We start from the raw sequence: 20,248 nt of genomic DNA on the forward strand, positions 1-20,248 counted from the left end.
TCAGTTTGTTTGTTTTTGTTTTTTAGCGCCAACACGTTATCTGCTTTTAGTAATAAAGAGCAGAGGTCAACATCATTCTCTTTGTGTTATTTATAGCAAAAGAGATGAGTAGCGAGTTCAACACGGACTCCGGGGATTGGCGAAAGCACAAAGTGTCAGGCTGGTAAAGTGGGTGCAGAGGGATGAGTAGGAGCTGGAGCTCATAGCACCAGAGCTAGCACTAGCTCCCGGTCGGACTCGCTTGAATCTATGCGTTTCAGTAACACTGAAGTTATCCTGTGTCTTGCAACGATACAACTTCTCCTATCTAAACATAACTTTCTGTTCCTAGCTGTCTCTCTTACTCTCTCCCGTAAATAAACCGAAATAAACAGATCCACAGCGCCCCTACAGGCCCGGAGCACTTCCGTTTCAGGATTAATTTGCAGCGTTTCTGTGTGTTTGTAGTTGTTTTCTTGTTGTGTGTGTTTTGACTTACGTTTCTGTATTTGCAGCGCGTTTGATGCTTATGCAGTTGTTTTGCCTATTTGCAGCGCGTTTGTGTCTTTGCATTTGTTGTGGTAGTTTGCATTTGCTTTTGAATGTGCAGCGTTTCTATATATGCTGCGCGTTTTTCTAAATGTATGTCGTTTCATCAGTTGCTGAGCGTTTGACCCCTACCGGCCACCGTATTTACTTTGTACCAAAATCAAAAAGCAACCCAACATCTTAACAAAATGGAAATAGTTGAACATGTGCCGAGGAAATAAGTATATTTACGGATTTCTTCTAGATGGATTTTTAAGTATTTACAAAAACAAACCTGAAGATCACCTCAGTGGTCGAAACCAGCTTTTTCCAGCTCAGACTGTAATCACATTCTCTGCGTTTACCCTGCTAGAAAAAAGGACTAAAAGTGTCTCTGCAGCTTCATCTAATTCCACTGCTTTATGACACTTCTGTTGTTGTACGTCATACAGTTGATGTATCTTTCAATACAAACACTGCAACTGAATGTTTCCTCCTCTGTTGATGATAATCACTGCATGTAACTGCAAATCTTCCTCATCCTCAAATATCTCAATCAGGAAACGTGTAGCAACCAGCAGTGAAAATCACACACATACTTCATCAAACAAGGTAAGATGGTAATCAGACAAGGAATCAACTGCAAGAGAAGTGAGTCTTCAGGTGTGTATTTTAAAGCATTACAGAGAATCTGCTGATCGTATCTAATGGCCCGTTGTTCCACAGCCTCTGTGTAGCTCCAGGAAAGTTCCTATGCCTGAAAATCTTAGAGGTTAGAAGTCCATGATGTGATGATTTGAGGGGCCTAGTCGTATTGTATGGTGATAAGAGTTCTGTGATGTAAATTGGAGCAAGGACCTGAAGGGCTTTCAACATAAGCAAGAGAATTATGTCTGGGTTTCTTTTCCGAACTGGGAGCTGGTGCAAGGATGCCAAAAGAGGTGTGATGTGATCCTATTTTTTCATCTGCAAAGGAGTCTGGCTGCAGCATTTTGAACAAAATGTAGCCGGTGGTGTAGAAGTCTGATTAATATCAAAATAGTGAATCGCAGTAGTGGAGTTTGGAGGTTATCAAGGCATGGCATGGATGTGTCTTGCCCAAGGAGACTCTGACATGTGGCTACAGGAGCTGGGGATTAACCCGGACCCTCCGGTTAAGAGACGACCGACTCTACTGCACGTACAGCCAAGTGTTGTCTCAGGTCTCACAGCAAAGGGAACACGTGAAAGGTCTCTCTTCTGTGTGGATCCGTACATGTATCTCTGCTCTTGTCGGAAATATATATATTTTTTGACATACAGGTCCCTGGAGCTCTCTGTGTTTGCCGACACCTAAAGCTGATGGTTCTCCTCGTTTTTGTACAGATTTCAGGAAGGTCAATGCTGTGACTGTACCGGACTCATACCTCGCATGGAAGACTGCATCGATGGCATAGACCCAGCTACGTTCATCACCAAACTGGACCTGCTAAAAGGGTACTGGCAGGTACCTTTAGCACCCGGAGCAAGGGGACATATCGGCCTTTGTCACCCCAGATCACTTTATGCAGTACACGGTAATGGCCTTCGGTATGAGAAATGCACCAGCCACTTTTCAGCGTCTGATGCACCTGGTGTTAGGTGACGTCCCGAGCTGTAATGTGTACTTAGATGATGTGGTGGTATACTCCAGCGACTGGTCAATCCACGTATCCCGGTTGAAGGACGTATTTCAGCGGCTTGCTGAGGCATCGCTGACATTGAACCTTGCTAAATGTGAGTTTGCAAAGGCAAAAGTAAGGCAGTGTTATCCTACCCAGCTCGGTAGTTGTGGCCCCTCTCACCCATCTGTGTAGCCCTGCTGTACCATTTGTGTGGACTGATGAGTGTTGTCATGCACTTGATGCTGCTAAATCCCTTCTCTGCAGTGCTCCTGTATTGGCCGCCCCTGATTTTTTGCATCCCTTCAGGCTCGAGGTGGATGCCAGTGCTTCTGGAGCTGGGGCTGTGCTGTTGCAGGGTGGGGCGGGAGATGTGCAGCATCCTGTTTGTTCTTTCTCAACCAAGTTCAAGCCTCATCAGCTTAATTACCCGACCGTTGAGAAGGAGACGTTGGCCATGATTTTAGCCCTTCAGCATTTCGAGGTCTACCTTGGGTTCCAGTGTTGCCCCCGTGACAGTGTACACCCACCTGTTTTCCTGGCCCAGATGTACAACCACAACCAGCGTTTGATGCGCTGGGCGCTGCTGGTCAAGGGGTTCAACTTGGAAATTAAACACAAGAAGGGGGCTGACAACGTGGTGGCTCTGTCCCGTGGGTGAGAAAATAAAAAAATAAAATAAAAACATTTTTGTTGATAACTGCCAGCCTGTTGTATGGTGTAGATGATAATGTGGCTTGGTGACTAATTTGTTATATGCTAGGTTCAAAACTTAGTTTTGGTCTTGTGGGGGGAGGTGTTATGGGTTGTGTTTTCTGTGTCCCCTCCCTCTCTGAGTTCCTGGACAGGTTGGTGCTCCGCCCATTTCTGGGGGAGACTGATGGAGAAGTGCAATCACCTGTGTCCGCATGCAGCCGATGAATAAAAGGCACTGGGTGCAGGCTGCAGAGGGAGAGAAAAAGAGTTCATATCCGTGTGCTGGGGACTCAGGCTGCTGGAGTGCCAGATCGTCTCTGTTTCAGTTTATTTAATTTGTGTAACTTGTTGGGTGCAACTAAAGCTGGTTACTTGCGTGTGTATTTCCTGTCCAATTAAATACAGCGATTATTACTTTGAAAACGAATTCTTGTCTTCAAAAATCTGAACCCCAAAGAAGTCTGTGTAAACCAAACAGCTCAGGTCAACTGTGCATGCAGAACAACCATTATTGACAAAATAAAGCAGAATTACTTTAATCATGTGGCTTTGTCTGCTGAAAAGATAAAACCAAAAGAAGACTCATTTTGGAATCTGACCATCGTTAAGATGTTAGTCTACCTTTTGTGCTTTCCTCCTACAGGAATTCATTTGCATATCAAGCATTTAGATTTTTCCTTCTTTCACACACAAGCCTGTGACGTTTTGGCGTCTCAGATCTCTGTTCCGCGCAAATCTTTTACTACAAACTGAACAACTAAATGGTTTCTCTCTTGTGTGGGTCCTCATGTGCATCACAAGGGCTGCTCTTGAAGAAAATATTTTTTCAGAAAGTGAACAGCTGAATTCTTTGCAATTCAAAGGTTTCACTCCTTTTTGGATTCGTTTTTGTTTTTGCAATTTCTTTTGTCCAAAGCTTGTAGCACATTCAGAGATATTTTACCAGTATTACATACCATATCACTCACAGGTACGTCTTTGTTTTGTAGAGGGTTTAAACCTTCCTGAGGATCCCTGGCCCCCTCCAAATCACACCTTGTGTCACCATTCTTTGATTCAGAATGTGAAGTATTGTAAGAAGTAACTGGCTGTAAATGATTGTCTGGATTCAAGTCTGGTTCTGCTCCTCCACAGTCCTCTCCATCAGCTTCTATTTTCAAATGCTCTGTGTCTCTGCTTTCTACAGTTTGGTTTTCATGAAGCTGTGAGGACTGAAGTTTCTCTCCATCTTCTTCTTCCCTCTTCACAGGGATATGTTTTAATCTTAACATGCTGATATCAAACTCCTCTTCTACTTGAAGCTCCCCTTCCTGTCTGCCCCAGAGTTCCTTCTGTTCATCTTTAATTTGTGGTGAGTTTGGTGGGTCGTTCTGGTCCAGTCTAGGGCTCAATTCCTGCTGCTCAGGGGAAACCTCGTCTTGACTCACCACCAGCTGCAGGACATCTGTGAAAAAAGTGAAACACATAAAGCTTATAAAACCTGAGTTTCCTATTCAGATTAAACAACTGATAGGATTACTTTATAGAGCATGAGATGTCACAGTGGGCGGAGTCTGTGCACTTCAAGGCAGCGAGTGGCAGAAAGCTCGTACTGGTGTAGGGAATGAGTAAGCAGCATGGCTTTAAACCAGATGAAAAGTGCAGCCTTTCCTGTAATTAGGGGACCTAGGGGTTTAACGATCCATCACTCCACATTTCTTTCTTTCTCTGTGGACTCTTTCAAACGTCCTCGGGAGACCCATTCAGTCATGGCTCCATTGTTTACACCCGCGAACAGCTGATTGCGCTGTGCCAACCCTCGGATACATCCAGCAGAGAAAGAGCGGACATCCCCGCAGAACTATGGAGGAAGAGAGAGGGGAAGCAGAGCCGGAGTGAAGTGTCGGGAAAAGAAAAGACGGTACAAACCATCCGTGCCGTCTTTAATTATGGGGAATGTATAGTGATGTATGTGAATGAGAGGTGGTGTAACCCTGGGCACATCACCGTTAAAGAACAGCACTTTCACTCAGTATGTTGACTGCCATACCAGGGACAATAAAACTTTGGACTTACTGTATGCAAACACCAAGGATGCATACAGATCATCATGGAACTATGCATGGACAACGGACTACCTCACCAACAGACCACAGTACGTGAGGCTTCAGGACTGTGAGTCTGACATGGTGGTCTGCAGCACAGGGGCCCCGCAGGGGACAGTTCTCTCCCCTTTTCTCTTCACCCTGTACACCTCGGACTTCTGCTACAACTCTGGGAGCTGCCACCTGCAGAAGTTCTCCAATGACACAGCCATCGTGGGGTGTTGTGTCTAAGGGGAGCGAACAGGAGTACAGGCAGGTCATCGTGGACTTCGTCGACTGGAGTGAGCTCAACAAACCTTCAGCTCAACGCCAGCAAGACAAAGGAGATGGTGATTGACTTCCGCAGGACGTACAAATACCTGGGTGTTCACCTCAATAATAGACTGGACTGGTCACACAACACTGACATCCTGTACAAGAAGGGCCAATGTCGACTTCACCTGCTGAGGCGACTGAGGTCCTTTGGAGTGTGCAGGACTCTGCTACAGACTTTTTATGACACTGTGGTGGCGTCTGCACTTTTCTATGCAGTGGTCTGCTGAGGAGGAGGGAGCACAGAGAGAGACAGGAAGAGACTGAACAGACTGGTCAGAAGGGCCAGTTCTGTCTAGAGGAGGTGGGTGAGAGGAGGATGTTAGTGAAGCTGACATCCATTATGGACAACCCCTCTCACCCCCTGCATGACACTGTGGGGGCCCTGAGCATCTCCTTCAGCAGCAGACTGAGACACCCACCCTGCAAGACAGAGCGCTACCGCAGGTCGTTCATCCCATCTGCCGTCAGACTGTTTAATCAGACTGTTTAATCAGACTGTTTAATCAGACTCTTTAACAGCATCCCCACCTCATGACTCATTTCAATAATGCTACACACTGTGTTTTTTTAATAACAATAACTCTTTCCAGTGTAGTTACTGTGTCATTTTCCATTATTGTATTTTTTTTTTATTTAACTGATGTAAACATGTTTGATTTGATTTTAACTTCTATTTTTATTTTTAATAATTATATTCCAGTCCCCTGTTTTCTTGAGCTGCTGTAATGCACAAATTTCCCCCACGGGGGATCAATAAAGTTTATCTTTATCGATGCATTCATTGGTTGAACAAAGATTCAATCGAATCAATGAAAACATCAATCTTACTTGCTCTTTAGATACACCTAATGGCTCCTTAGGCTCCTTTTGTACATTTAGTTAGTGCATTTGAGCCAATTAGAGACAGAATAGGGAGAGTCATCCTTCCCCATCCTAGGAGAAAAATTGCAGCATACCATGGATATTGTCAATATCCATGGTCTGAATCAGAAGAGATTTAGAAGTGGGTATACTCTATGAAAACTGAAAAATAAGTGGGTATACCTGTGTATACCCTGCACTACACCACTGGTCATAACCAGCCTTTAAAGACTCTTACTCAAAGTTTAACCTTATGTCGGTCAGAATGACTTTGAGACAACTTTTTAACTGGACCCTGACTCTGTAATTAAGTTTTGGATTGAATTGATTCACACATATGTACATATACAGTTTATTGGTATGCATGTATGCACATATAAAAGGAAGGGAAAGACAGTAAAACCGAGGATCTTAGGTCACAGGGATGTCTCTCCCCTCAACAACTTACTGAGGGTGTGGGGTCAGACTTTGGGAATCTGTTCACAATCGTTATTTGCTCAATGAAAAGTGACACATAAGCATAACCTGTGCATATAGGTGGCTATTTAAATGTTCTCTTTATCAAAACAGCACATGAAGCTAACAGGCCACAACAGATTTACCACAAGTTAACCAGTGACTCTGCTGGAGGGATGCAAATGGGAGAGGGAGAAGAAGAAGAGTGTCCACACTGAGGGCTGTGCACACGGAGATTTTCCTGTTGGTTCAACTGTTCTTTAACAGTTCTTTACATCATCCCTTCTCCTCAGGAATACAACATACAACCACAAAATCCTGTTTAAGGTTACAGTAGAACTGTAGAAAGCTTTACGTGTTGTAAACAGAGCTGGTTATCATGAAGCCACTTACATCCTATATACACATGCTCTCAAATAAAGAGATTTGTCCGGCTTGAAAAAGAAGCTCATTATAAGTACAAAGTAGAACAAGGAGATGCCTTCATCTCTTATTCAACCGTAGCGGGGTCGGCCAGTTATAAAGGGAAACTTGCCTATTTACAAAATGCAATTTAAGAACAAGTACAAAATAAATTGACACATTAAGAAAGCACATTTAAAGAGCAATTGCAAAGCAATCTGTACATTTGCAAAACACATTTCTAGAACAAGTGCCCATTATTGTGTATTTACAAAGCGCAAGTGCATAACCAGGGTTTTTCCTGCGTTCAAAACTTGGCGGTGGCTGATTCTGCCTAATTTTGTACCTCCACCAACCCTTCTCAGAGTCTGAAGGGTCCATTCATGGAGGACAATTTTCCAAGTATAGCACCTGGTGAGTTTGTCATTTCTTGACTGGAATTAGGGCTGTACTGTAATTAATCCAGTGAACCAGAAAAGGCTCTGCCAAACAACTTAAAAACAATTAAAAACATCTACAAGGATCTCTGAATGCACATTCATCCTGCGGGGGGGTCGTTCATTTGAGACAGCTGAGACCGTTAGAGACTCCAGGCTGCAGCAGAACTTCACTGATAGTCACACAGAGTAACAAAAGGCTTCATGAAATGTGCTGTTATTGTTTCTGTGTCTGCACTTCTGTCCGTATGCATGTGCTCTCCATCTGTCTTTATCCGGCACTGTCAGAGTATAATAAGGAAAACGTCTCGACGGTCACTTGAAGGTCCGATGATGTATCAAAACAGTCTCAGCACATATATAACTCATCGAACTAACAAACAACTCTCTTAACAAACATTTAAAGTCATAGTTTGACATGAATAAAGACGTGAGAAAAATCTGAACCTATCCTTCAAAAGAGACTTTGTAAACTAAACACACGGCTTAAAGAGAGTGCATGTTAAATGACTTAATGAACAAGACAAATTCAATCAGATTAATATGGCTTTGTCTTGGCTAAAAAGATTAAATGAAGACTCATTTACGAGTCTGTATTTCAGTATTGACAATCCATTGTTGAGTCATTATTTTTAGCTTCTGTTCTTCAACTTTGTTGGGAATAATCTGCATAACAAGCATCATGTACTTTTGCTGCTTTCACCAACACACTTGTGATTTTTGACATAGTCAAGTCGAGAGAAACTTTTCTGACAAATATCACAACTGAATGGTTTCTCCCCTGTGTGGATCGTCATGTGTCGGCTCAGAGTTACGTGTTGTGCAAAGCTTTGACCACAAACTGAGCAACTAAATGGTTTCTCCCCCGTGTGGACCGCCAAGTGGCGCCTCAGGTTTCCATGTAGTGTGAAGGTTTTACCACACACTGAACAACTGAACGGTTTCTCCCCTGTGTGGACACTCATGTGACGCCTCATATGTCCTCTTTCTCCAAACGCTTTACCACAAACTGTGCAACAAAATGGTTTCTCTCCTGTATGGCTTCTCATGTGAATAATCAAGCTTCTTCTGAATCTGTAGCTGGCTTTGCAGTATACGCAGCTGAAGGGTTTTTCTCCCGTATGAATTCTTAAGTGTGAGGACAAAGTTGAGCTCTGTGCAAACTTTATACCACAGACAGAGCAGCTGTAGGGTTTCTCTCCTGTGTGGATTCTCATGTGTGCCACAACATCTCCTCGCCACTGAAAAGTCTTCTTACAAACTGGGCAGCTGAAACGTTTCCCCTCAGAATGAAGTCTCATATGATTTGTTAAGGAGGCCTTCCGGAGAAATCTCTTACCACAAACTGAGCAACTAAATGGTTTGACTTCCGTCTGGATTCCTTTGTGTTTCTGCAGTTGTTCATTTTCAGAGAAGCTAAATGATGTATTTCCAGAGTTATATTCCGGATCACTCACAGACACTTCTTTGTTTTGCAGAGCATTGAAACCAGACTGAGGTTCACTGGTCTCTTCCCAATCACAGTTACTGTCATCAGTCTCAGATTCAAAGGACTGCAAAGTCTTGTCATGAGTTTCATGATGCAAATGACTATCTGGAGGGAAGTGTTTGGCTTCTTCTGCTCCTACACAGTCCTCTCTATCCGCACCTGTTTCCATCTGTTTAGTTTGTCTCTGATGGATCTGTGAGGACTGAGGTTCCTCTTCTTCATCATCATCTTCTTCTTCTTCTTCAGTCTTCACAGAGACAGGAGCGAATGTGAACTTGATGATATCAGCCTGCTCTGGCCCTTGAAGCTGTTCTTCCTCCTCACGAGTCCAGAGTTCCTCCCATTCCTCTTTAATGTTTGGCGGCTCTGGTGGGTCCTCCTGGTCTGGACTTGGGCCCCTCTCCTGCTGCCCAGGGGAAACCTCTTCTTTACTCACCATCAGCTGCTGGGCGTCTGTGGAGAGTAATGAAAGTCAAATAAGCCAAAGAACAACTGTCTTTTCGTTCTGATATTTCAAGTGCTGACAGCACTGCTTTCATAGACGTTGGGAGAAAAGTCGAACACTCAAATTAAAAAGACAAAGGTTTGATCTTGTTGAATGCAAATTACGCCACCAGTGCTGAGCCCAAAAAAACGTTTTCCCACAGAGGAAATCAAAGTGTTTCCCTGCTAATGATGGTGAGGAAGCCATTTTACAAAGACCTGCATACATTGAAGTTTTGTTATTAAGCTGACAATGAAGTGCATTGTTTGAAGCAAGTTTATTTTTGGATTGGCTTTGGCATTTGTCCTTATTTATTTTGTGATGTTTTTCATGTCTTTATGTCTGTCAAAAGCCGGGCTCACTCGAAAGGATTTTTTAAAAGAAAAAAATAATTGTATTCCTATCATGTGTGAAACGCAACAATAGACCAAAACAGCGGAGGAGGAGGTTTGGGAAGGCCTCCATCCCTGGTCTATGTCTTAGAGGGTATTTAACTGAATAACCTCAAATAAACAAATAACCGCTTATATCCTCAGCCCCTCTTTGTGGTGTGTATCGTAAAGGTCTCAGGTGTCCATGGTTGGGTCAAGGACCAGGGAGACATTCAGTGAGGTGACACATCCTTCCTGTGTATCAAAGTGGAGACCATAATGCAGTCGCGGGTAATTTCTTGGTGATCTGCCATAGGGATGCGTGCCCTAAGTCGACTAAATGATTAACCCAAACTCTACCATCCTCCTAAGTCTGTAACATAATCACGAGGAGGTTAACCCTTGTAATTATGGCGGTTAACCCTAACAATGCGAGGACAGAGTGAGGGATGACATGCAGCAAAGGGCCGAGGTCTGTTTGAACTCACAGACGCTGCAACAAGGACTAAAGCATGTGAGCCACATAAACACTCAGCTATCCGATGCCCCTAAATAAATCTGAGTGTTTTCCTGCCTTTAGAGTAGACAGCTAGTCTAAATTTACATTTACATTTTACAACAGGGAAATGAGTCCCTAGTCTGTCTCATTAATGTGAGGCTTGTTCTTAAGACCTAGGGGAGGGGTGCTGGGGAGGAGAGCTGGCAATTCGTAGCCGGTTTTATGAATGTATCAGGAGGTGCCAGGGTGGGGTTTTTTTGGGGCTGGGTTAGGAGCAGAGAGAAGGCAGAGGTTTGTGACACAATCAGGGAGGATCAATCTTTGTATCATCGAGTTGGTTGAACTTGCCTGGTGAGCCACCTTTCTCCACTCTTAGCATCATCCATTACTTTAAAGGAGCACATAGCCCAATGTTGTCCTTTTTGTGTGCTTCAAGACTACCTGAAGTCCCACCAGGTCTGTTTTTTTTTAGAAATATCACTGCTGCATTTTAAATATCTTCAGAGCTGCTGTAACGCCGTGCTCCCTTTTAGCCTCCAGTTACATTAGTTAGTTAAGTGAGGATTATAGTCTGGGGTCCTTTTACAATAAATCTGCATCATCTGCTTTTTTTTTTTTTTTTTAATGTTGCAGTGTGACGTGTACACCTCCCTCTCTGCCCATATCTCTCCCTCTCTCTCTCTCTCTCTCTCTCTCTCTGCCACTCCTTCTAGCCCACTGTTTGTCCCAGCTGGTCACAGCAGATGGCTGCTTTTCTTCCTTGCCACTGTTGCCAAACGCTTACTCATGGTGAATTAATGTCGGGTCTCTGTAGATAATAAAACAAAGAGTGCAGTGTGAGGCTTCTCCATTGTCATGTGATGACTTTGTTATGATGTGTGGCTATATATACAAACAATGACTGAATGAATGATAGATTTATAAGTTGATCCCTAAAGATATGGTTTCATTTAGGTGAATGAAGTGATGGCTTAAAAGTGCAGCCGGTGCCAACAAAGGTCCATCTTTCTTGTCTTTTTACCTACCAGAAGCACTCCTGCACCTTGAGAGAGAGAGATTCAGGATGACTGCCCCGGAAATCCTCCTGAGTTTCTCGCACACACATGCACTTCAAGGGGGGAGACTAACCCTGTCAGCGGGAGGGGGGGGGGGGTGAATTGACTTCAAAAGAACGACGCTGTACTTGCGGATGAAGCAACAGAGTCCACTGAGGGACGCTAAAGAGAGAATATTTAACTTTATGTCAGTGCTACGTGTGGTTTGACCCGATCAACATCATCAAAAGAGAGGAGAAGAACATACTGGAGAACAGGAAACATAATGGAGCAGGTTCATTAGAGCACGGAGATGGTAGAGGTGGCGTGCAGACAGTCTATGGTCGTGCAGCGATCACAGAGAATAAACGTCACCACCCCCTCCCACTGGCTCCAGGTGAATTCTCCTCATTATATCCTGCTGCGTTCTCACATCAGCTCACTCTGACTTGCTGGGGACAAAATACTAGGGGAGCCGGATATATTCAAAATGAAAAATTCGGCTGGTTGTGTGCACACATGCAGCTCACTTCGAAAACTTCGGGACGTTTTGTGCAAGTGTGGACAAGGTTATAGATACGCGTGGAACAGGCTGAAGAAGGGTTTATACTCTTTATCAAACAAATTAAAATTGATAAAAAAAAAAAAAAGATTGTTAATTGTGAATTTAAATTAAGATAATCTGCTGGAAATGTCCAGGAAAATAAAACAACAAAACACAAAGCAGGACATAAACAGGCAATTACATTCACATTGGTGTTTTTGGAGTTCTTATGCTTTGTTGTTATGTTTGCTTCTGCACGTGTCAAAGCACTTCTTTGTTATCTCATGAAAACAAAAATCAAAAATACTAGAAAACAAAATATAAGCTATGATTTTTATCCCTAAACAGAATCAGCAGACAACAATATATGATGGACTTACTACTCAATAGAGAACATAACGGGGGAAAAAAAGGAAATACTAGGAGTACTGGTATGTTACACCCAATCTTAACGGTTATCTATTAACAATTTTTTTTTTTTTAAGTTGTGGCTTGTTATGGCTGCTTTGGAGAGAGTGGGGAATGACATGCGCTAGACCAGTGGTTCTCAACTGGTGGGTCGCGGAGCTGTTTTCAGTGCGTCGTGAAAATGTGACCGGGACAACAAGTGTGTCAAAAAGTCTTTGAAGTGCTCTTAAAAAAAAAAGCGCTTTTGGTTTTGTTTCCTTCACATGTTTCGTACCATCTGAGGTCTAGACTGCACTTTTCTTTTTTTATTTTTTTATTTTTTTTATTCAATAAATCTGAATTTTTTTTTTTTGTTGTTGAGAAATTTGGGTCCCGATTTTTCATGAAGGAGTTGGTGGAGGGTCCTTAGGCTTGACCAGTTGAGAATCACTGCACTAGACCACCGCAGGCCCCATGGTGATAATTATTTTCAGGGAAGTCTCTACTCTTAACTTTTGTTTGTACCATGTCATGTCAGTATTTTATTTTTGTTCTTCTTTTTCAGTCGCTGTAAAGCACTTTGAGAATTGCATTTAAATTTGCATGATTGTATGAAAGGTGTTATATAAATACAGTTTGACTGATTGATTGAGGAAAGGAAATATATATTTTTTTTTTTTGGGAGGGGGGGGAATGTGTGAAATCCTGAATCCTCCCCTGACAATAAAGGCCCTCATTTCATTTCATCCTCGGTCACTGTGATCATTTAAACAGGAGGCAGATGGAGTCAGCTGCTCTCTCTGCAGGTGACACTACTAAAGAAACTTACTGTACACACCTGCTCTGTGTAACTCGTCTTCGGGGTCGATGGCAGCATTTAGTCGTTTGTGTTGATTCTCTTTCGATCGACTGAGCTGCTCCTCGTAGTCTGCTATCGTCCTTTCAAACAGCTCAAATATCTCCTCAGCAGCCGCAGTCAGTCTCTGGTTCACAAAAGATCTCAGTATTTGGACTTTAGACATCTTTTACGAAAAAATAAATAAATAAATAAAAAACCCAAATCCACGTTAGCTGCAGACACACTCCGTGAATCCTTTATTTTGGTCTCTTTCCAAAAGGCGCTCCCTCAAGGCCTCCTTCAGCGTCTTCACAAGAGCTAACACTTGACGCTAACTTCGTGTAAAATTCTGGTCAAACAGGATTTTATTTTTGTTTTAAACATCGACACAGTTTGCGTTGAGTCTTCTCTAACACGGTGATCCTCAGAAACAGGCGTACACTTCTCGTTAAGGTGTCTTTTCTGACTGATCTCTCGGTTAACAAACGTTAAGACAAGGGCTATCGGCTACAGGCCTTCTTCTTCTTCTACTAATTGTAACGTCAGGTTCATTGTTGTTGCACTGCTGCCATCTTGCGGCGGTAACTTGCTCGCCTTCTTACCACAGACTCCCGCACCCATGACTACATCACTGTCCTTCATAATAATAACCCCCCACTGGCTCCCCATCGCCTACAAAGCCCTCCATTACCTGACCCTGGTCAGATATTCTTTATTAAATAAATAAAACACCTTCATGTTGAAACAGCTGTGAGATTTATTTGCAGAACACTGAATCGTCTGGAATGGATGAAATAATAAAAAATAATGAGCTAAACAAGCTGTGACACATAATAAGTACAGATAAGCTGTAGCATAAGCTGTAGCATCTAAAGTGTGACCCTAAAGTGTCATCATAAAGCGGGAAGGAGGAAGATCAATGTCAGAAAGGTGAGTGTGTGGACCAGAGCTGGGACTGTTCTTCACAGTCATTTGGAAATAAATGTTAAATTAGAAAAGAGTCAAATGTTGTCCTGGTTGTTGGGATCTGCATCAGATTTCTACGAATCTACAATTCATTCAACAGACAAACGTCAGCGAGTCAGTACAACACAAAGGAGGATCTAGAGAGGAGCAAACAACGTCAGGAAGTGAAAACAAACAGCTTTAAGTCTGATCGGACACACAGGTGCTGACAGGAGAGGACCAGAGCTAGAGCACAACATTAACAGCTGGTCTTGAGAGTTTAATCAGCAGGTAGGTAGGTCATGAGAGAGCTGGGTCTTAAGCTTTCTCTTAAAGGTGCAAAGGGACTCTGGTCAATTTCTAATTGACCATTTCTTAAGGATCTGAGTTACTGCTGCCGTTAGGGCTGGGAAACTAATTGAGTTTTGAGTTTCAATAATGATTTGGTTTTTCCACAATCATTCAAACTAATTAATCGAGATTAAACCATTGCATAGTTTCTGTCACATGTTGTAAATGTTTCAAAGTGTTTGTTATTGTATTTTAGCGTCAAGAGTTCATCACCATCATCGTCTCAAGAAGTAGTTCATTTATGTTTTAATGTATCTATATTTTTATTTAAGTATTTCTTGTTTGTGTGTTATCAGCTTGTTAACGTTTCCAGAGTGTTTAAGTTTGATAAAGGCATGTGAGGCAGATGTTTTGAAATCAACGAGTAATCGGAGTGGATGATAAGAGAGCACAGGGAGGGTAGACGGGCTTTTAACAGGTGAGTAGGTAGAGGATCGAGCGGACAGGAAGAATTGGATTTTCAAATGAAAACACATATTTCAGTGACTGTTGGAAGTTGAAAACAAGAGAATGGAGAGATGAATGGATCACCTGTGTGCTTAAATCTAACATTCAACAAGCATCTTAAGGTTTCCTGCATTTCTGCTGCTCTTACCAAGACACATGGGATTTTCTTTTATATTTATTTTTGGGCTTTTTGTTTTACTGTGATAGGACAGTGGATAGCGTCGGATATCGGAGAATAGTAGGGAATGACATGCAGGAAAGGAGCCTCGGGTTGGGGCAAAATTTAGAGCAAAGAAGAAGAAACCATTTATTGTTATTATGGAATTGGATCAAAAAGCACGCACATCTGAAAATTAAAGTACTGTGTGCTGAACAGAAAAAAGTCAAAAATTAGAACGAATAGTCTGCACACCAGAAGGTGCCCCAATTAAATTTAATTTAATGGAAAAATTACCACCAGTAGGGTAAGGGTTATTGGTAATTTTTGCATTACATTTTTTCCATTAAATTTAACTTAATTGGAGCAGCTTCTGGTGTGCGGACTATTCTTTCTACTATTATACAATTATACAACAACATTTGAAATGCTTCAGGTTAAAGTGCTCAGACATACAGGCATCTATCAGCAACAAAAAAACAAAATATTGATCAAAATGATAATCATGAATATTTTTAATCAATATTGAGATCACGATCACAATTTCAGGTTTAAAAAGTACTTTTTATTTAAAGAAAATATCCGGCTACTCACTTATTCCCAGGGCTATGGCTGGCTCTTCTGGCCAACACTGACCCCTAACATTCGGCCAAACGTGACTCAGCAGCAGCCCCCTAAATACACCCATTGTTCCACAATATTCATACTCAAGCAATAAAATGTAAGACATGAATGTAAAATAAGATCTATTGTTAGTATCCATCCTCACCTCAAATAATAGTAAAGCTCAGTTTGACAGCTTTTAGACCTAACCCAGTTAAAGTTAACAATAAAGAGAAAATTTCTGCAAACGGTTCTTTGCTGTGCTTTTATTTTGTTAATGGTTTTTCTCACTCTCTTAGACTACAGGGTCTTTGTTTCCTGTCTGGTTTCTCTCAAAAATGTGACTTTTTGGATCTACGTTGCTTGAGAATTTCACACTACAAACTGAACAACAAAGAGTGTCCTTTTAGATCTCCACTACTTGTAAATCTGTGACCACTTACTACACAACTAAAAAGATGTCTCCCCTGTGTGGATACAAGAGTGATGTTTAAGGGTTCCTCTTCGTGTGAATCTTTTACCACAAACTGAACAACTAAACTGTTTCTCCCCTGAGTGTAAAATAGAGTGTCTTTTTAGAACTCCTCTTTGTGTGAATCTTTTACCACAAATTGAGCAACTGAATGGTTTCTCTCCTGTGTGTAAAAAAGAGTGACTTTTGAGAGATCCACTGTCAGTGAATCGGTGACCACAAACTAGACAACTAAACGGTTTCTCTCTTGTGTGGACAATTGTGTGTCTTTTAAGATCTCCACTACTTGCAAATCTGTGACCACATAATACACAACTAAAAGGTTTCTCCCCAGTGTGGACAACAGAGTGGTGTTTAAGGGTTCCTCTTCGAGTGAATCTTTTACCACAAAGTGTACAACTAAACGGTTTCTCCCCTGTGTGGACAACAGTGTGTCGTTTAAGGGTTCCACTTTGTGTGAATCTTTTACCACAAACCGAGCAACTGAATGGTTTCTCTCCTGTATTGATTTCTTTGTTTTTCTGCAGTTGTTTCTTTTGTCCAAAGCTTGTAGCACATTCAGATGAGCTAACTGATGTATTTTGAGTATTACAGTTCATATCACTTACAGGTAAGTTTTTGTTTTGCAGAGGGTTTAAACCTTCCTGGGGTTCATTACTCCTCTCCCAATCACCACTGTCATCAGTATCAGATCCAGACAGATGTGGAGTCTCATCAATAGAAACTGTCTGTAAATGACTGTCTGGATTAAAGTCTCTGTCTGGTTCTGATCCTCCACAGTCCTCTCCATCAGCTCTTGTTTCAATCTGTTCAGTTTGTTCCTGATGAAGCTCTGAGGACTGAGGTTTCTCGTCATCATCTTCACTCTTCACACAGACAGGAGTGAAGGGGAACTTGGTGGTCTCAGCATGACTGATCCAGACTTCCTCCTGCTCCTCTTTAACAAGTGGAGGCTCTGTGTCCTCCTGCTTGACCCCTCTGTTTTCCCCTCTTTGGACTATTATGTGTTGGCAAAGACATTCTCTTTGTGTTAACTGGTTCTCACATGATCCACTGAAAAGTTGATCAGACTCCAAGCAGAAAAGTTGTTTCCTGTCAGATTCAAACATTGCTGAACTCTTGGAGACATCATAGTGTCTCAGCAAGTTTAAACCTGAATGATGTTCTCTGGTCTTCTTACAATCACCATTAAGGTCTTCAGTCTTGACCTTAGTCTCTGGTTTTAATTTTCTCTCTGGATCTGAGACCCTCTCTGGTTCTGCTCCTCCACAGTCCTCTTCATCAGCTCCTGTTTCTCTCTCTCTTTTCTCCTCAGTTTGGTTTTGATAAAGATCGAATACCTGAACACCAGCACAAGCATGTCTTTTTAACTGACTGTGCCAAAAGAATCTTTGGTCACAAACACTACAGGTGTAGCTTTTCTCTCCTGTATGACAGGTCATATGAACTGTCAGATTATAATTGCGCTTAAATCTTTTACCACACTCGGAGCACCTGAATAGTTTCTCTCCAGTATGAACCAACATGTGTGATATCAGGTGCCCCTTTTGGGTAAATCTCTTACTGCAAAAAGAGCAACTGAAGGGTTTCTCTCCTGTGTGCACTAAAATGTGTCTGGTCAGACAATTCTTATTATTAAATATTTTCCCACACTCAGAGCAACTGAAGACCTTCTCTCCTGTGTGATGCACCATGTGAAGTTTCAGACTACCATTTCTGTTAAATCTTTTCCCACATTCAGAACAACTAAAGGGTTTCTCTCCTGTGTGACTAATCATGTGTGTTGTCAGACCATGTTTTCTAGTAAATCTTTTACCACACTTTAAACAGCTAAAGGGTTTCTCTCCTGTGTGAACTTTCATGTGTTTGTTCAGGATACATTTCATTTTGAATGTTTTACCACACTCAGCGCATTCGTGGGATGTCTTATCAGTTTTTTGTCCTTTATCTTCATTTCTTTCCACAGAGTTCAAACCTGAGGGATGTTCTCTGGCCTGACTCAAATAATTGCATTCAAATGTCTCAGGCTCAGTAGAGTCTTCGGTCTTGACCTCGATCTCTGGTTGTAAATGTCTTTCTCGATCTGAGTCCGTCTCTGGTTCTGCTCCTACACAGTCCTCGCTATCCGCACCTGTTTCCATCTGTTTAATTTGTCTCTGATTAAGTTGTGAGGACTGAGGTTTCTCTTCATCATCTTCACTCTTCACAGGGACAGGAGTGAAGGGGAACTTGTTGGTATCAGCATCCTCCCGTCCTTGTAGTTGCTCTCCTACCTGACTTCTTGAGAGTTCCTCCTGCCCCTCTTTAAAGTGCTTAGTGTCCTCCTGGTCCAGACTGGGGCTACACTCCTGCTGCTCAGGGGGGACCTCTTCTTTTTTCACCATCAGCAGCTGGACAACTGCAGGAAACACTGAAACACACAACGACACAAATGAAGGCTTGAGTTTACCACACCAAACTGAAAATGGTGATACTTGATATAATTGTTTTAAGTTGCCCATTCGCTACTGGGAACTCCAAAACGTCTTAGAGTGAAAGGACTGTAGAGTAGAAGAGACACAAAGTACACCCCAGTAGTTATGGATCCAGAGGGGGGACCCATGGAGTACGGAGGCACTTGGACACAAGTACAGGACTGATCATCCTTGACTGGGTCGCCCCCATTAGCCACATTAGCTTTCTAAGCAGTTGGTAGAGTCGGCCATTTCTCAACCGGAAGGTCGAGGGTTCAAGTCCCAGCTAGGCAAGACACTTAACACCAAGTTGCTCCTGCTGCTTCGTCAGCGGTGTATGAATGTTTGTGAATACTTCTGATAGTGACTTTACATAGAAGCCATCTGTGTGTGAAGGAGTGTTTGAAGTGTGATTTTCCGGGTTCATTATAAACCTAATTATGCCGCTTGTTGATAAGCTTTTAAAAATATCCGATGATGGTCAGAACCGATTTAATTCTGACTGCTTCGATACATAATAATCAATCTTACTTGCACCTCAAATGCTAAGAAAAATACATCTCATTTGTATTCACAGAGTCTATGCAGGTTGTTCAAGTGGGTTGATTGGTCGAGAGCTGGAGGAAAGGTGGGACTGCGGGGTCTGTGTCTGTTGTGACCTATGGTTGTGACTAGGAGAGAGGCTGTAGGTTTGTTATTTTTGGCGTTGGCTACGGCCTACAGTAGCCTGTTTGAAGTTTGGAAATAAACCCCCATGCAAGCTGAATAACGTCACCTAACGTCATTGAGTAGAAACACTATAATATTGTCAACCAAAATGACAAACACTAATGCGGCTCATTTTTGACCCACTCATGGGAGACTGTAGGTTAAAGAGTCACTTAAAGAGTATGAGCAGGAAGCAAACAAGAAAACCAACCTGTTCTCTGCAGCTTTATTTCAGGAGTTAAAATCACATCCAGTAGTTGTCTTTGTCGGAGGAGCTCCTCTTCGTATCCACATGTTGTTGTTTGTCCTCTCGGGTCTCTGTGAGCCGCATCGAACAGCCGACGTCTGAATAAATCTTTAAGATCCTCAAACCCGGACATTTGACACAGAGAGAAAAGTCAAAGAAGGACAAGAACACTCCACCCTGATGGCCTCTCCTGACATTACTCACACAACGATATTAGCCTTTGCCAAACATGCTAACTGGGAGAGAGCTGGAAACTACATCACTACATCCTGTCGCTTAGAGGAGCATTAACGCCACCAACTGTACAGGAGTATAAAGCAGGAGATAGGAGAATAAATAAAATAAAAAAAACAGAGGCCTTCTCAATCCCTTTTACCAAATCTCCAATGATCCTGACGATGAAAAGTCGCCTTCTTTAAATATTGAAAGAGGAGATCTCTCATGGTATATTTCCTAAAATGATGTAGGCCGAGTACACGTTCGACTGTTTCTATCTGAATATAATATTCACATCCTCCATTTGGTTGCATACCTAAACTGTGCATTGCAATCCTAATTTAAAAGGTGCATACTGTCACCTACTGAACCGGAGTATTTAAGAAGGATCCAGTTTTACAATTCCGACCAGAATTAAAAAAAAAAAAAAAGGACCTCAAACTAAATGTCTTACAGAGCAGCACTGGGAACAAACAGGGACGTTCAGCTTTGTGAACTCCATGAGGCAAAAAGAAGAGAGCCAACTATCTGCTCGCATCCCACTCCTCAGTGGCCTGTGTTGAGCATGCACATTTATACTGATGGTTCCAGAGACCCCAATACAA

At 42.3% G+C, this 20,248-nt stretch overlaps 2 protein-coding genes across 3 annotated transcripts; both read right to left on the bottom strand.

Moving 5' to 3' along the window:
* Nucleotides 1-6,443: 6,443 nt before the first annotated feature.
* On the bottom strand, nt 6,444-13,564 carry LOC109988999 (gastrula zinc finger protein XlCGF26.1). Of its 2 annotated transcripts, none has more exons than XM_020640599.3 (2): nt 13,045-13,564; nt 6,444-9,340 (listed from the first exon to the last, which is right to left on the bottom strand). In XM_020640599.3, exons 1-2 carry the CDS (start codon nt 13,226-13,228, stop codon nt 8,079-8,081), a joined length of 1,446 nt encoding a protein of 481 aa, XP_020496255.2. In that variant the 5' UTR covers nt 13,229-13,564; the 3' UTR covers nt 6,444-8,078. The 2 variants fall into 2 exon arrangements, with proteins under 2 accessions (XP_020496255.2, XP_029134441.2); XM_029278608.2 differs by having other exon boundaries at nt 13,036-13,564.
* Nucleotides 13,565-15,069: 1,505 nt separating this feature from the next.
* LOC109988996 (zinc finger protein 665-like) lies at nt 15,070-20,043 on the bottom strand. The gene is made up of 2 exons (XM_020640594.3): nt 19,392-20,043; nt 15,070-18,429 (listed from the first exon to the last, which is right to left on the bottom strand). The coding sequence occupies exons 1-2, from the start codon at nt 19,558-19,560 to the stop codon at nt 15,998-16,000; spliced, it is 2,601 nt and encodes an 866-aa protein (XP_020496250.2). The 5' UTR covers nt 19,561-20,043; the 3' UTR covers nt 15,070-15,997.
* Between the last annotated feature and the right edge of the window lie 205 nt (nt 20,044-20,248).

The sequence above is a fragment of the Labrus bergylta genome, chromosome 19 (assembly GCF_963930695.1).
Source record: "Labrus bergylta chromosome 19, fLabBer1.1, whole genome shotgun sequence".
Classification (NCBI taxonomy): Eukaryota; Metazoa; Chordata; class Actinopteri; order Labriformes; family Labridae; genus Labrus; species Labrus bergylta.